The following is a 16,494-nucleotide window of genomic DNA, read 5'->3' on the forward strand; positions in this document are numbered from 1 at the left end:
GCGCATTTTAAAGCCTATGAATGCGTGCATTCACACACACACACACACACACACACACACACACACGAAGAGAGAGAGAGAGACGTATTCACACACACACACACACGCACATGGCTTACTCATTTCCTGAATTTAGTTTCACATATCTTTCTTCTCTATTGGAGGCTTCTTTCACAATCCACCTGTTCAGTGTTTGACATTGACTGTTCTGCTGGCTACAGCTACACTAACGCAAACGTCAGCGGCAGAATGCCTTGCGCAGACGTCGCTGACGCGATTGTTGAAACGGCACGCGCCACTTTGATTCGCGCAATGCAGCTCATAGAGCAAACCCAGAAGTAAGGAAACTTCAAAAAAACGCACGCGGAGGTCAAGAATGAACAAAGCATGCGCTTGAGCAGCCTCTGTGGCTTGATTAGCAGTATTGCCATTCCCTTGTGAGAAGATGACTAATTTTCTGTGTTTTGCGGTGAACGCATGGTAGTCCGCGTGTCTTCCTCCAACTGTGCTTTCGTACAGGTGGAAAGCCCGCGTACTGTATGGGGACACGGACTCGATATTTGTTCTTTTAAAGGGAAGATCTCTCGAGGCTGCGTTTGCTATTGGCAAGGAGATTGCCGATGCCGTCACGAGGAGCAATCCAGCACCAATTACACTGCAGCTTGAAAAGGTATTTCACTTAGGGATGCAAACCCAGCGTCAGCTGCAGCAATTTTGTTATCTGGTCTTCAGACTATACGCGGGATTATGGTTGCATCTTTGCCGTGGCGATTTCTTTTCCACTGGGATGTGTAGGAAGTTATTTGTTTAAAGTTGCAAAGCTCAAAGAGCGGCACTTACTTGCATGTGACTCTGCGCATCACCTTACTTAAATGGGCGCGCCGGTGAATGCGTACGTGGATTCGTTTTGACGTTTCATCAGACCACAAGGAGTGACTTTAGTTTAAAAGGGATCTGCAAAGACCTTTTCTTGTTGTATAGTTTACACCTCTGTGATCTTGCTCATGGAGAGCTCAGGTGTTTTTGCCATGCTGTTTGGTCACGAAGAAAAGGTATGTCGGGAATGCCTACCTGTCACCTTCTGGACCGCCTACGTTTGATGCAAAAGTAAATTTCCTGACACAGAAACACCGTTTTGCATTTCCTCTGGTCTGCACCTACTTTTCGTTAGCTGCTCTACTTCCTTCTCTTTCAGGCAGTTAGCTTGCTTGATTCGAGCTGTGATCATTAACTCCTCGTCCGCAATGTGGTGTGCAGGGCGTGGAGACCATCCGCAGAGATCAGTGTCCCCTTACATCGGCCCTTCTGGAGAACAGTTTGCGCACTTTCTTTCTAACCCGAGATCTTTCTAAGGTCAAACAATTGGTGCGTCCCGTTGCTGTATTTCAGCAGTCCAGGAATATGTAGACCTGTACGTTCTACAACGGGCAGAACAGCAATAGAAAATTATAAATTACATCATGGTAAAAAAATATAAATTATATCATTTATAATATGTATTTGCATGGGCAGAATAATTGGGTGTTGTGCCCGGATGAGTTTGACCTCATTTATGCTGGCTTACACATAGCTGCTTGCAGCTATGCTTGCATTGCAAGCAATTGCAGGAGCATAGACAAGGCGTCAGTAGCGCGCGTGAATGTTGTCTCTCTCCAGCTTTGTAGGCAATGGAGCAAGATATTACGAGGCCAAGTACCCATAAGCCACTTCATTTTCCACCGAAAGGCCAAACTCGGTAAGGCAGCGCAGGAAATAATCCGATACACTTGCCCCCTGTATGGAATAGAATCAGCCTTCTATATATTGTACTACTTGCTTGCAGTGAGGAATATACGCACATTTTTGCTTTGCTCAGGATGTTAATGGCAGTCTGCCGTCGCACTGCCGATTAGCATTACACCCTCTCTGTTCCTATCATGGGGACGTCATTGGTGCATGTAGAGCCGTGCCTTTATTTTATAGAATGCTAGTGGAATTGAAAGAGGCTCGTGAACCCACATAAGCACAAGCTGCATTTGTGTGAGTAAATACCGGCGCGCCGGCCTACGGTAGCACGTTTTTATGGTTCGCAAATGCACCTATGCACTTAGTGTATCTACTCACATAAATGCAGCCTTCTTTCATGCCGGTGGTAGCAAAAGCGTGCGTGTACATTTTCGTCACAGGAACATATCGCGCCGAGACGGGAGACGCCCCTGCAGGGACACTTCCTCCCCAAGCCAAAGTGCTGTATGAAAGGCTGCATCAGCAGGGCAGCACAGGAGGGTGTGCTGCCGAAACTTATGGCATGCGGGTTCCCTTTGTGTTTTCCCAAGTAGCAGGAGACACAGATGTGCCTCTCGGTGCCTCTGGGGCGGCGCACAAAGGAGTTTCGTCGCGGCTTGTAGATTGCGCTACAGCTCCTGAAAATGTTTGGGGTGGTCGGAGGGACCACAAAGCGGTGCAAGCGCTGCTGAGGGGACGGGTGCAACCCTCTATAAAGCCTCTCGCGCTGTTGCTGCAGCCAGAAGAGGATCTGCATGAACAGCATGAGCAGCAGCAGCAGCAGCATCCAGTGTCATATCTGCATTACCGTTACTATATCATGAAGCAAATTATACCCGCAATTGATAGGCTTTTTTCTCTTTTGCCCCCCCCAGCGTCAGTAGACCTGCTGCAATGGTTTAGAGACATGTCGAAGCCAGCACAGCCGCTCTCCGCGTTAACTATTTGCCGAGCAACCGCTCTACCACAGCAGCAACAGCAGCGACACCAGCAGCAATCCTTGTTGCAGCAACTTGGTATACGGTCACTAACAGCAGGTGGCTCAACAAGGGAGAGGTTGGTGTTGCAGCGCTTCTTTGCAGGAGCTTCTTGTTTGTTCTGTGGTAGCAGATGCAGGCAGCTTGGGCCTACTTGCTTGTCTCCATCATACAAAGACATCATTAGTCCACTAGAAAATAAGCGGAGGAAAATCGGGCGGTCCCTTGCGGAAATCGAGGAGGCATCTACCCGAAGTAACCTTATTCGGCAGTTGCTGCAAAAGGGTTTCGGCAGCAGCAGTAGTAGCGACGACGCAGAACGAGATGAGCCTGACCATCACAAGCTATCGAAAATTAGCGAGGGGAGAAGAAAGACGACGGACTTAACCAAGAGAGAAGTGGTCTTAGTGCCTCCCCCTGTCTGCAAAGATTGCAGCAGCAGCCCGGGTCTAGTTTGCATGCGGCTTTACCAGAAGCTTAACAAAGTTGAACGGAGACTTGCAGCAGCAGCAGATGTATGCAGACACTGCGCCGGTGAGCATTACAAAATTGTATTCAGTTCGATGTGTACAGAGCGAGTGCATGTTTGGATTCGGGTAATAGATTTCGGTGTTAGGTTTCAAGTAGTTCAAAGTGGGTGTATGAACATGCTGGATATGTACTTTTGGGGCCGTGGCATGGCTGGGAAAGTACAGGCTAAGTGTAGAAGATGCTTTCTATGAATTCAGGTGCGCCACAGATGTGAAGCCCGTGGTAGCTCGTTCGTAGAAATGGTCTATGTTTTTTGCAAGTATGGTCTCATTCGCATGTAACTTTTCTACGTAAAAGCAAGCGAAACGACGCATTTTGCGTTCGTCACCGTGTACAGAATTGCTCGCGGTGGATCTCTTGCAGGGTCCAGGCTTTGCGCAGAGAGCTGCTTGCATGCCTGGCATTGCGACGTCTACTACAGGAGGAATGCGGAAGCTGAAAAATTGAAGGTTCTACAGCACCAAATGAAAAACTTGGGGATATTTGCTGACAGGTGGGAGTAGATGAAAAAACAGCTGCTCGTAGATATGCATGGAAGGGGTTGGAGGCAGGACGTTGAGCTCTTCAGCTTTGGACCAGGCATTTTGGACTTTTGAGGAATTTTCGTTCTAAATTTCATTCGCACTACGTAACTCATTTTGCTGGGTCTGCTGCGTTTCAGGTAGTAGAGGTCACCCGGCTTTTCGGTGGCTCCGAGCATGTGAAGATGGGTGGGCAGGGGTGAACGCAGCGCGTTATACTGTTGATGTACAGTTAACAAGCTTTGTTAATGAATTATGCATAGAACACAAGTTCAAATTTTTCCTTATTTGTTTTCAACAGTTTCGAAGCACAGTGAATATTCTGCGCCAATCACTTCGTGCTCGCAACGTTGTGCAGCGAAGTCACACAGCGCACCGCGTCAGGTTTAGCTCAGGTACACAGAAGGCAGCATTACAATAAAAACAGGTTTTCGAAACAAGTCGCAACACTAAATTCTTCTCAATCCCCCATTTACAGGCAAATTTTGCCCGCTTGGGTATCATCAACAGAGAATGGGCTGCATTAAACGGCAGATCTCGCCAAGCAGCTACTGGGGCCACGTAGGAGGGGTGCAAGCAGAAGCGGTCTGGCCATTCGCTGTCGCTTCCTCCCTAGTTCTTGTTTATCCCGTGAATTACGCCTATCGTATTGAAACTTAGGCAAAAAAGCTTTTAAAGGCAAATAAGAGTAGCCTTTTCGCTGGACATTCGTGTATCAAAGAAGGTCCCACTCAGCGGGTCGGCCACCAGCTATGAGGGAGGCGATGCTGCTGCCCTCTAGCCCGTCAGGCTTAATATTAATTGCTTATCTGGTAGCTGCTGGGACATCTCGCTAGATCTCTACCCAGAGCATGACGTCGCTGTGCGTTATCCTATTGTGTAGTTAGGAATGAAAGCGATAAACGAAGCACATAGTAGCACGAACTACACTATGATCTGCAAAAAGCACCGACAGATATCGAACAGCTGAGTTCACTAGGACAGTAGTCATAAGCTTTGTTAGGACGTAAACTCAAGATCTGAGGTAGAGAATCTGGAGGGTTCGTAATGCTCCAATCCCTCAAGGCGCCCTCGCGGGCTCCTCCACCTAGTTACCTGGAGTCCGGAGCTCCCACCTCCGAGTTTACGTCCTTTGAAACGGCCAGGAAGGAAACGCACGTAAATGTAAATGTAGCGGACATCCTGGAAAACTCTTGCCAAGTGGCAGGTGCCCCGACAAGTTTTGGAGGCCACGCTCATCCTCGAAACCAGCTTCTAGGCTTTTTGGAGGGTTTGCTTGTCGAAGGGCTACTTGTCAGGGTAGAGCTGCATCCAGGATCACTGGAAAGGCCGTCACTGGGCCTTGAACCGAGGAGCGCCGTGTTGTACCTCCCACTAGTCAGAGGGAGCCAAAGGCGCCCCAGGCTTCATGTGCGCATACATACCAATGCGGAACCTGAGGCACACCAGCTGCAAGTCTGCCTGTCGGCCTCAACAGTTTGTTTCTCCACGCAGTGGGGGACAACGAACTGCTGGAGCGTGTCAGAGGGAGCCACTAGTGGCTGCAAGCTGGCAAAGGCGCTGCCCCAAGAATGCGCAGCGTCTTCAGTTGTTGCTAGCCCAAGCCAGGAAAAAACGCCTCTAAGTGAAACAAGCTGCACTGTTAGGCTGATCTCGTGCTGCGGGACCCTGGTCTGCTTTTCCGCTGGACCCCACGCCCCTCAAGAAAACCAAATCGCGCACGACGTTCTGCGTATCTTTGGGGCGTTTGATTTCGATACAAGTTAGTTTCTTGTGGCGCTTCGCCTATATCTCATCTCGTTTCTCTGGCTCGTAAAGGCCCATGAAGATCGTCGAAGGGGTGTCCAGGGACTATCTAACGTACCAGAGACGCTGCTGGAACTGAGCTGTCACTAGCGCTTACATGGGCATAAAAAATGCACTTTCTCCTTTCTCTAAACTGGAATAACACTAAACGCACACAGAGAGAAAAAGCCGCATCGAAACTCTTAGCTTGCCCCCAAGCACTGCGGATGCTTGGGCAGTTGTGTCTCTGCTGTTGGTAGGCCGGCTCTACGATTCTCTTTGCACTGCGGTGAAGGAGCTACGCTACAACAGTCAATTTGCACATTTCCTTGAAAATCTGCCTCTCTTTGCCCTAAGCGAGAGTCGGTGGGTTCTGAAACACGCATACATGAGGTGACCCTGAAGGAGAGCGCCACGTTGTGCTGAAATCTTAACAACTTTCATGGGTCGTGGGCACCCTTGAATAGCGTGGCAGAGGCGTCTTATTTGAGCTATTAGGTCTGAAGCGCTTTCCGCAGCTTCTCTCATGAAGTGAAATCTGCGCCCCTCATGCAAGAAGCAACAGCTGCAGAACCCACGAAGGAATCACACAGAAGTAATAGATCTGCAGATGATGAAGCACGTCAAGAGGACTTTTGCTGTCACTGGGGCTGTTGGGGATATATTGACCCAGCTCTGCCATGGCCTACAGCGCTCGCCTGCAGCTGGATAGTTCACATAGCGAACCACGTCAGTAGCGTCTAGTTTTCACACCGTCTTCAAACTCCAGTGGCCCGACGAAATTTTCATGCCTATTCACCAACACACTGGCTGAATGCTCCAAAACACAACTAGAACTATATGTTGGTGCTGTGCAGACTTCCTATTTTCTAATGAATATTGAAAACCTTTTTTATTGCTGATGTGCCTTACAGGAGGATGGAGTCAAAGAAAGGCACGCCTTGATCTCCTCCTTCCGTCGGTTCTTGCTTCTCGCTAGAGAAAAGGGTACTGGGATCGGATGGGGTGTTGAGAGCTGCTCGCATACTGAGACAACTGTTCCCTCAGAAGCTACGATTGCCGTAAGCAGCAAACCAACACTACCCCATGAGGTTGATGGCATGACGTACTTGAAACCCACAAATTCTTTTCGGAGGCCTGCACAGATTGTTGAAGGAGTTTTCTCTTCCGGAAGCAGCTCGCATGCCAGGAGCCAGCATTAGCAAGATGCTCAAACACTTTGTCATTTATATTTTAGGCCGTGTCTGCTTGTGGAGACGCCTTCGAGCGCTTCCCGAAGTCGAGGCAGGACAACTCCCAAACCCTAAAGACCCCTTCTTTGCTTCGGCTACACCCTAGCATGTAGGCATGAAGCTTCTGAAGGTAGGCACTACACTGCCTTCTGGATCTGAATAGCTTTCGAGTGCATGTGCTTAAGATGCGTCTTTTCAGCGGAGATGATCGGACAGTGTCTGGGGAGTCCCACTGCGGCCAGGGAACCTATTTTAAGTAAGCTCATCTTCTGCCCTCCCAACAGGCCCTGGTTCTTCAGTGGGCTTCTGACTCTTCTTATCTCATTGTGCGTCCTCTACAGAACCAAGTCCCTTAACCCCAATGCCGCCCCCTTTGTTCCACGGGCCTTGCCTACAGTCTCAAGGAGCTCCGCCCTGCTATCGTTAACCCGTACTGGGCGGCACCCCGATGTCGAGTCCACTGGAGAAGCGTCGGAAAAGGCAGCAGAAGCAGCAACAAGAACAACGTCAAAAGATGAATGCACAGGAGCAGCGAGAGTAACTGCATCGGACGCCTCTACCTCTCGAGAGCCTCAGCATCATGCAGTGGAGTCCCAGCGCAACCCAGACGAGAACTATCAACATACTCTTCTCCCCTTCATGAGTCTAGACGAAGAGCAAAACCGCAAAAATTCTTCAGCTTTCAGCCAAAGGGCTCCTCCGCGAGTGCAGACAGCGGGAATACTTTGGAAGTACCCGTCGACTCTACGGGAAAATGAACCCAGGTTTCAGCACATATTCATAAAAAGCAGGCCTCGATCCCATTCGGCCCCCTCAAATGCCGCTGCAGTAGCAGAGAGATTAAAAGCCTCCTTGGGAAATTGCAGATACACCCCGGTTTCTTTGCTTGGTCTAAGGAGGCAAGCTCTTTTGCTAGCATCGTCATTCGAGGACCTTCAATTCATGCTGCAGCAGCAGCCAGCGCGGTGCACAGATGAATTGTTGTCATCTGTACTATGCGCACCCCCGTCTGCCATTTCTGCTCCGAAAGGTGTGAAAGTAATCGCCCACTTGCATTCAGTCTTCTCTTCAGCGCCAGCTCCCTGCGCCCCGAGGACCTCACAGCCCGATGTTTCTAGCGTACCAGCACCCCCACCGCCGCCTCCTCTGCAAGAAGAAAGCCTTCAATATCGGCGAGGCCCTTGGGAGCATCTTCACAAGTACAAGCCTCCTGGCTGCCCTGGGACGCGTGCAGCTCAATGGGAGGGTCGCTCCAGTGGTGGGCCTCTCTTGCCCCTGCCAAGATCCTCACCAGGAGGCCCACCTCTTCTTCCCACTCCAAGGGTCCCACCCCTTACACTTTCCTCACTTCACCCGGTGGATAGGGGATGGTTGCCAAACAGCTACTGCATCTCCTCTGGGCCAGCAACAGGCGTAAAAGGAGCAGCACATCCTGGAGTTCCCTGGGTCATGGGGGGATTCTTTAAAGAACCAACGCCTATGATTCATCCTGTTATGCAGCAGGGGGAGCCTCAGGTTTCCCTACAAAGGCTGTTGCTGCATCAACATGAGTTAATGAAGCACCAGCTGCTACAACAACGTCAACAAGGGAGCTCACTGCCTGCTCCCTTGGAGAGCAAGAGTTATCCTACGGAGCAGCACGTTGAACGGGCACATAGAGAATTCAAGTTTCCAAGGAAAAACTCTGGGTTTCCTAGACAGCGTCGAAACAAACAAAGCCCGCTGGAACTGCAAAAGGCGCCCGATATTTTGCGCAGGACGGTGCACGGCAACCAAGGGATTGAGCCTCTGTCTCCGTGCCTTACTCTATCGTACGAAGCAGCAATCCACAAGCTACTGGGAATGGTCAACTCACTGGTGTTGGCTCGCTCATCTTGTAAAGAAGTGCGAGAACAGCAATAAAGCTGTATACCGTCTGCATGCCTGCTCATAAAGGCTGATATTAGAAATCACGGAGGAGAAGGCCTGCTTCGTGGACCTGCTGCTGCTGCACTCTTGGTAAGCTGAGACTTAATTGTTGATTCGTATGAGCTGGCACTACCTTGCCAGCGATATCAAGCGCACCTCGACAGAACCAGAGAGGCTATTCGTTTTACCTGTAGCTACCAGGCGGTTGAAGGCTAACACGAGTCTCTTCAAGGTTAGTCAAGCCTGTTAGCTATGTGTATAGGTGGGTGATTTTAAAACTCTAGCTTAATTCGCTTGCAATGGTTTAACCTGCGCATGGACTGCGGCTTCTCCTATGTCCGCCAGTCAATCTCCGTGAAGTGCGTTACTTGCTAAATTTTACCCTGCATATATGCCCGTCAGCACGAAAACTTAGAACATACAATTCCAGTTCAGGATGCACCCTCGGAACCCAAAGTGAGAGCAAAACAAATTTACATTTTGTGGGGTATTCCCTGAATTAATACTGGCTGAAGTAGAGCGAGTGCCAAGGCGCATGAAACGGGTCTACTGAGTCCCTTCAGATAACTTGTTCCCCTAGCGAAGAGCTCAGTGCTCATCTGCATCGTGTGCAGACTTCCTCAGAGGATGCGGGACGACGCCGTGAGAGTAGCCATCCAGCCTCTCAGGCCCCACCATGTCTGGGTGAGGGTTGGTCTCGACGAAAGAAACGGGATCCTTCAGTATCTCTTTGTGGTCATATCGTGCGTGCAACGTGTCAAATGTGTGGTAGACATTAGTCTTCACATGAGTGATGAATTGTTGGAAGCTTCGAGCCCCCAGAGGAAGAGCGACGGGCTCTCCATGATCATCGACTGCCATTTCCTCCTCATCCTGTTCTTCCTCCTCATGTTCTTCGTTAAATAGCTCGAAGTCATCAATATCTCCTTCGCTTTCAGTAGTTCCATCTTCAGGGGCATGGTAGACTTTTTGCAGTAAGAGAGCCTGAAGATGCTCGTCACCGCTGCGTTTCGGGTCGGCTGAGAGACAGAGGCATACAATACACCTTTGCACAGCATTTATAGTTTGCAAAGTCAGCATCATTATGACAGGCTTAGCCACCAAGAAACAGTACACATGCGGCATGGTACTTGTGTTAGTTTCTGTAGCCCATAGAGTATTCACACACATTTTTCATGAGTGAATTTAGCAAGAACGGTCCATTCTCACCTTCAACTTTGATTGTCCCATCTGGTCGAGAACCCCCACTGGCTGCGTCTCTAACGATCCAATGAACGCTTTTTGGTGCTCCATACTTTCTAAATGTGTGATCGTTCGTTTTTCTAATGGGAAGAATGGCTCCGTGAGCAAGGAAGGCCATGGGTTGAGGGTGCGCCAGGTCCAAGTGTTCGTTGAATATCCACGTATGATGCATGTGATCGTAGTACAAGAATATCGATGACATTTGTCCCTCCTGAGGCATATTAGTGCAAAAAGACGAAAGACACACATTAAAGCGATGCATGGAACGATGAGATGAGTCCTAAATGAAAGACAAGTTGTGGGAAACAACCCAACAGGTAAACACCTTGAAAATCGCTGATAAGAAATTCAACCACTGATCACGCTATATAGTATATGTATATATATATTATATATATATATGTGCCTGTATGCCTCTATAGCGGTTTCGTTCTGGCTACAGGTCCGTATCTGCGTGTTTCTAATGGTGCTGCGCTACGCCATCCAAGCATCTGCTCACCTTTTGCCAAATAAGTCTGCCGTGGTTCAGGTGTGGCTTCGGCCTCCCGTCCCTGATCATGTACATTTTGTAGGTGCCTGAAACACTCTGAAGCCTCTTACCGCCGTTAACTGATAGGAAACGCGGCAAGTACACCTTCTTTGCATGCACGCCGATGACGTGCGTGTCGTTGTGCTGCCCATCTACAAACGGCAAGCGGAAGAGAGGGGTCTTGAGCCCAGGAATACCATCGGATAGATGGAGGTCTTCGTGCGAAACTCCATCCTGCGCATGCTCAGCAAATTTTTCACGGGCGCAGTAATGGGACTAGCGAGGTGTGCGACTCACGATGCAACCAGTGGGCAACTTCAAAAAGAAGTCAAATTGAAGCGCAAAAGTCAATCTGACGGAACAAAATGGATTAAGCACTAGTCACAGATACCTTCTCAAATGAGCTGTTTTGCATTTGGTGGCCTACCCAGATGTCAATGTACTCCGGTTCGTCTGGATGTTGCTTCATATCATCAAGCCCATCATGGTGGACATATTCTGGGTGAATTTCCGCAAGGTAGTCATCTGCGTGCAACTCTTCTTCTTCCTCCTCCTCTGCATAATCATGGGTATCTTCCGCTTCCTGTTCACCCTCCAGTAACTCCCCGTAACTTTGTCCCCCCTCATGGCCGACAACATTCTGGTGTGCACTGTCTTCGGCCACATGGTGCTGCGGGAAGTAGTGTTTGCCAGGTGAGTGGTGAGGTGCCCCCAGTGAGGAGTGGGAATGGCCCAACACGCCAGGTCGGTGGAAAGCAAAAAGCGGGTCTGAACTCCCGGTCCCTACAAAGTTTTCCGCTGAAGAACTTGGTAGTAGGGGCTGCTGCATAGTATTTGCCGAACGGTTGAAGGTTGAAGAAGACAAGCAGAAGAATACTATGATCAACAGGGCCGCGAGCGCCATCCACATGCGGCTAGCCTGTGAAGACAAGTACACCATGTATGCACATCAGTTTTTGTGTACAAAAGTGGCAAGCGTAGCAAAAAGGGTCATGCCTAATTCGGATTCACTTTTGGTCTAGGCCAGTCCCGAGACCATGAAGCTTGGATCAAGAAGGCTTTAGCGTCAAAGCTGTAAGGGTTTGGAAGCCTTCTGCAGATCAAAACATGACTGTTGTGCTCACCTTCTTCAGATATTCTACGGGAGTCTTGCTCTTATCTTCAGTATGAGAGTATGCCTTGCCAGTTGCAGTTTCAAGGTCAACGTCGGCGCAAGCCAGGGACGTGCGAGTCCTCATCACGGGCATCTCCATTGTGTCCACAGGGTGCAAAAATACCAAAATACGCTTAGCAGAGATATCACCCTCACAGGGCCCCGTGTTTGAGAGGACTTTTGTGCAGAAGCACCGTAGAAGAGTGGGCGCGGACGACAGGCCCTGCACAACACAGGTAGTTCAACACCTTCTGGCAACTTCTAATCCCTTCCAGAACAAAAAATCACTTTAAGTTGAGCAATAAAACATGCAGAATAAGTCATATATTTGATTTGTGGCGAAGGACACGACAAGCGAGCACAAGATCGCTACGAAACTCAGCGTCTCGCCATAGCGGCGGTGAGGACTCTCCAATGAAAGCTCGCTGAGGACACCTACAGCCGTCGTTCTTGTTATCGAGGTGCTCCCTGGAGTAAATATTGAAACACATACACATTTTATGTAAATATAGTAGTCAGGTTTTTTGCAGCAGATAATTTGCACGTGCAGTTGCTTTTCCACCGCTGCTCGAGATTGCTGCTTACGCAGCAGGCCGCGCGGCTCACACTATTGTGTGAGGACAACGCGCCTGCAGTTCGGCTGTCTCTCTCCGTTCTCTCATTTTGTTTAAGCCAAAGCGGTCTTTGAAATTACTTATTATTAACTGCGTCTCCTGCTTTCAGATAGCTGTCGCACAGCGACGGGACCGTACCCTCTACACATCTTGTCGAGGCAGACCAGTGTACTGTGTGCCTACTGAGCGGAGCCAAGTAGAGTATCAAAGGCTTTGAAACAAGAGTCGCAATGCAGTGAAAATCGAAAGATACAAATTAAAGATCATTCCATTCTTAAATCCAGAGATGTTTACCCGTGACGCGTACGCAGCTAGATGCCCAACCTTCCTTGTAAACTCCATCCGCATTGCCTGACTATGCTGTTACCTGCCATGCTCTTCACATTTAATTTTTTACCTATCCTATACCTCTCTTCATATCAGTACGAGTTCAAGTAATTTGCAGTGCCCCCCCCCAGGCACTTTCCTCAAAGCGCTATGATGAGGAACACAGTCAGCCTGGTAATGCTATGCACTTCAGTGAAAAATAATCTTTGCTTCCAAGTTACACTGCTGCCAAAAAATGGCAGAGCTTTTAAGGGGCCTAGGCCAACTCGGAAGAGCCCAAAGGTCCGCATGAAAACCGCCGGTCACTTCATCATTCTGCGTAGGAAAACAGTCGACGATACTCACCTAGGAGCTCTTGCCTCTCTAGAACATTAGATTCTGTGTACTCGGGGGATTTAGTAACGCTTAGCGGGAATAGAGTACTGTCAGCACCTAGCAAAGTCGGTGTGGGACAATAAGCATTTGCTGCGCTCACCCACCATGTAAAATGAATGTATACGTCTTGCGAAATCTATTGCATAGAGACACATGCGTGGGATTTAGGAACGGAATAACTACACAGTGGTACTTGCCATGGCTGAATCCCTCGTCGAGCGAGGGACGGAGAGTTATAACACAGGTAAGAAATCATTCCTCGAATAAAAGAATTAATCAAACGTTTTCAGATTAGAACCACTGGTGAATCCCAGGGAACTTTTCAGAATCGGAAAGATCTCATGTGAGTTGACTGTCCTCAACTCTGCAGAAAAAGCATACCGATGTTCTCTGCAGCATGCCAATGTCGTATTAACGGACGGGTTCAGCAGGGTTCGTGAGACTGGCAACATTATGAAGATGCCCCTGCGTCCGGTAAATACCCCGCATCAGTTGGAGAGTAGACGTATTCTGGCATTCAGTGAGGAAAAGCAACAGGGCAATGTTACCCCGAATAATCCAACACTAACGTGGATGGCTGGGATAGTGTTGAGCAACAAGCTAGCAGATAAGTGGCAGGCACAATAAACAAACGGATTTTCTCTCAGAGTAGGCAAGAGTGGGGCTGCTTTCCTGAAGAGGCAGTGAATTTTTTTCGAACTAATCTGTTTGAAGAAGAATTCCTGTCTCTGCTTATCCCATGATCTACAGCTCCTCGCAGCAGCTGCCGGGGAATCTTTTTATGGGAGTTCAGGGCAGAACGCTGACGAACGTGGGCCGTAACAGACTTGTCATGTAAGACACTGTGCAGCAAATAGTTGCCGCCACTGTAAGGATGTAGAGGAATACGAGATCTTGCACCAGAACTAAACCGAAAGGGAATGCATATCCACATCTTTTGCATAGAAAGCAAGCAGCATGGCAGTGCTGCAGCGCGAAACCCCATAGGAGCCTTTATGTACTGGATGAAGAGCTTTCGACCACTATAAATCGAGACGACACGCAGGACGGGAGAAACTGAGGGCGCAGCAGAGTGAGGTACTACTCCAGATATTGTGCCAACCGTGCATCTTGAAGCAAGAAAGTGCTTTGGGCAGCAAGACCAAGCAGCAGGGTGGACGGACATGTGGCTTGGAAAAGATATGGTACAAGCCTCGCATACGTAGTAACAGCGCAACACCCTATAGGAGCCTTTACGTACTGGATGAAGAGCTTTCGACTACACGTGAGGCACGGAAGCCGGTGAATGATGGGTAGAGGATGCTCCCGCCGTCAGCATACAGGGGATATCTGGTGGAAAACAAAGATCCAGAGGGGCTAAAGAAGACTGAGTAGATCGTCAGAGGGGAGGAGAAGGCTGGTGCGGTGTGAGGCGCCAACACCACCTCTGGTGGCATCAAGAGTGACCACAGTTTTGCCTAAGTGGGTCTCTGTAAAATGTGTGTGTTTAGTGTATGTTCACGGTGACTAATAGTACGCTGCATATTGAATAATTAGTGGCTAAAGTGGCACTGTGTTGCATTAGATAATGCTCACTTGGTAACTCTCTAGTATGGTCTAGCGCTCAAGTACTGGTGCTAAGATGACGCTTTTTGAAAAACCAGCGACGAATCCTAGTATCATCAGTCTGTCATGCATTGAAAACGTGTAAATGGGAGCTATCTACCGATGGTATGAACAGGCAAGAGGATGACAGAGGTAACCGGCAGGAAAGGGAGCAGCCGAAGAATAGTCAACAGTTAAGTCTCAAATTGTGATACACTTGACTGTTACTATCATTAGTTCGAATTCACTCTACTTTCTCACGTGGACGCTCCACTCTCCGTTTTTGGTGGTCAAGTTTAGAGCCTCCTTTTAGCTGGATATCCTCTTTTGCAGTGCATTCATGGAGGCCATCCGCCTTTTAAGTCACTTCGGCAACCTATAATTATAGGCAATTCTGCAGAGAGCCCACCACTGCCTTGTTTTGCTCCCGTTCTCATTCTCGTTCTTGAGATAGGCATGCTTATCTCTCCCCCTGGTTTGTTTCTTACTAGTAAAGCAATACAGCCCTCTCGATGCAAGAATCTGCGAAGTCGAGGCGCCTCTCCCTTACCTTCGCAGCTGTTTTTTGTGTGAATTTGTGGGCTCTAATACTGAGGGGTGTTGAATAATGCTAAGATCCCGAAGGGACAAAATACGTGGAATGGTTCAGCTTCCAAAATTTCAGAAGGTGTGGTAGAATCTGTTGAGAGGGAACGGTTACGCTTGCTACATAAAATAGTACTATTGGAACGGCTGACACCGGCTTCCTCTGGTAACTGCTGGCTGCCCATTCAGATTAGCAACGGAGCCTAAAGCGTAAGAACAAGGAAAACCCTTTGCCGCGTCATGCAGCTCACTTCAGAATCTCACTATCTTTCTTCGAGTCAGGAGACGGCCCAGCACATGCAACAATAGAACTGCATCGCCGGTAGGTGCGAGATCGTGACGGACATTGTTGAGTAAGGCCCCCGCTTACTTCTATACAAATTTATACAAGGACATGTAAAATATATACATGGAAATATAAGTACATACGCATGTACGTGTCCTTCTCATATGACTACTTCTGGACTGAGTAATCACTCGAAAATTCGATGTCACGGTAGCGTCGTGTATATATCTAGCAATCCCATATTGAGTTCCAGGTTAAGACCGCGCGGCCGCCGCCTCGACGTGCCTCGGCAGGTTATTCCTCCTGAACTCACATTGTGCTTCGAGAAAACAACGTATCGGGAAAGTCGCCTTAGAAATTCTTTCTGTGGTGTCATCCTTAATGCCTTCGCCCCAGGCAAAGCAACTCGTCAGCTGGCAGGTGAACACTAAGCGTAAATCTAATCGTGCTTCTTGGTAAAATTTGTTGGTTGCAATATAAGCAAATAGCTGCACAAGGTGTAACATCGAATCGAAAAACGTTGCGCACAAACGGCGGATACGCGGCAGGTAAATATCGTGGCAAGTGAGAGATACTCGCAAACAGCCTCCTGTCTAAAAAGTCAGCCCCACACGGCTGGCTAGGTAACATGCAGAAAGCGCCCGCTGATTATGAGACCGTGCCCTCTTCGCTGGACGCCTGTCAGTTAAGTCGTTCCACCTGATATACCCGTTAAAAGGTGTAGTGAACAGCTGTCCGCACTGTTACTACGTAAAGTCCTAAGCGAGCCCGACTCGGCGGTCACTCGGTACTGTCGGTCGAAGGTACCTGACTTTAGTTGACAACTATGGAATACCTTATTTACCTCGTACAATTGAGTTCATATTATCATGAGGTGTGTAAACCCAAAATAATAGAACTGAAAGCTGACCTTCGCTGTGAGTCAGTGCCCGAGTCGCGTCGCGGCACCAACCTCGTGGTCAGCCTCGCACCCGGTGCGAGCTCTTTGTTCGCTCTTATGAATTTCCACTAGCCTACGGTGCCTTATGGCCTAAGATATTCGATATTATCCATGCTTTTCGCATTAGTAAGACTCGGGGGT

General features: G+C 48.9%; 3 protein-coding genes across 3 annotated transcripts; 2 read left to right on the top strand and 1 right to left on the bottom strand.

Moving 5' to 3' along the window:
- Window positions 1-249: 249 nt before the first annotated feature.
- ENH_00013080 (DNA polymerase zeta catalytic subunit, putative) lies at window positions 250-3,937 on the top strand (the record flags this gene model as incomplete). The annotated part of the gene is made up of 8 exons (XM_013578793.1): window positions 250-338; window positions 520-670; window positions 1,018-1,107; window positions 1,258-1,365; window positions 1,657-1,735; window positions 2,166-3,275; window positions 3,636-3,765; window positions 3,934-3,937. The coding sequence occupies 8 exons, from the start codon at window positions 250-252 to the stop codon at window positions 3,935-3,937; spliced, it is 1,761 nt and encodes a 586-aa protein (XP_013434247.1).
- Window positions 3,938-7,014: 3,077 nt separating this feature from the next.
- On the top strand, window positions 7,015-8,712 carry ENH_00013090 (hypothetical protein, conserved; the record flags this gene model as incomplete). The annotated part of the gene is made up of 1 exon (XM_013578794.1): window positions 7,015-8,712. One exon carries the CDS (start codon window positions 7,015-7,017, stop codon window positions 8,710-8,712), a length of 1,698 nt encoding a protein of 565 aa, XP_013434248.1.
- Window positions 8,713-9,306: 594 nt separating this feature from the next.
- Window positions 9,307-11,742, bottom strand: ENH_00013100 (hypothetical protein, conserved; the record flags this gene model as incomplete). Its single annotated transcript, XM_013578795.1, has 5 exons — window positions 9,307-9,737; window positions 9,928-10,171; window positions 10,460-10,723; window positions 10,917-11,408; window positions 11,614-11,742. The coding sequence occupies 5 exons, from the start codon at window positions 11,740-11,742 to the stop codon at window positions 9,307-9,309; spliced, it is 1,560 nt and encodes a 519-aa protein (XP_013434249.1).
- Between the last annotated feature and the right edge of the window lie 4,752 nt (window positions 11,743-16,494).

Source organism: Eimeria necatrix, genomic scaffold (assembly GCF_000499385.1).
Source record: "Eimeria necatrix Houghton genomic scaffold, Enh_scaff13, whole genome shotgun sequence".
Lineage (NCBI taxonomy): Eukaryota > Apicomplexa > Conoidasida > Eucoccidiorida > Eimeriidae > Eimeria > Eimeria necatrix.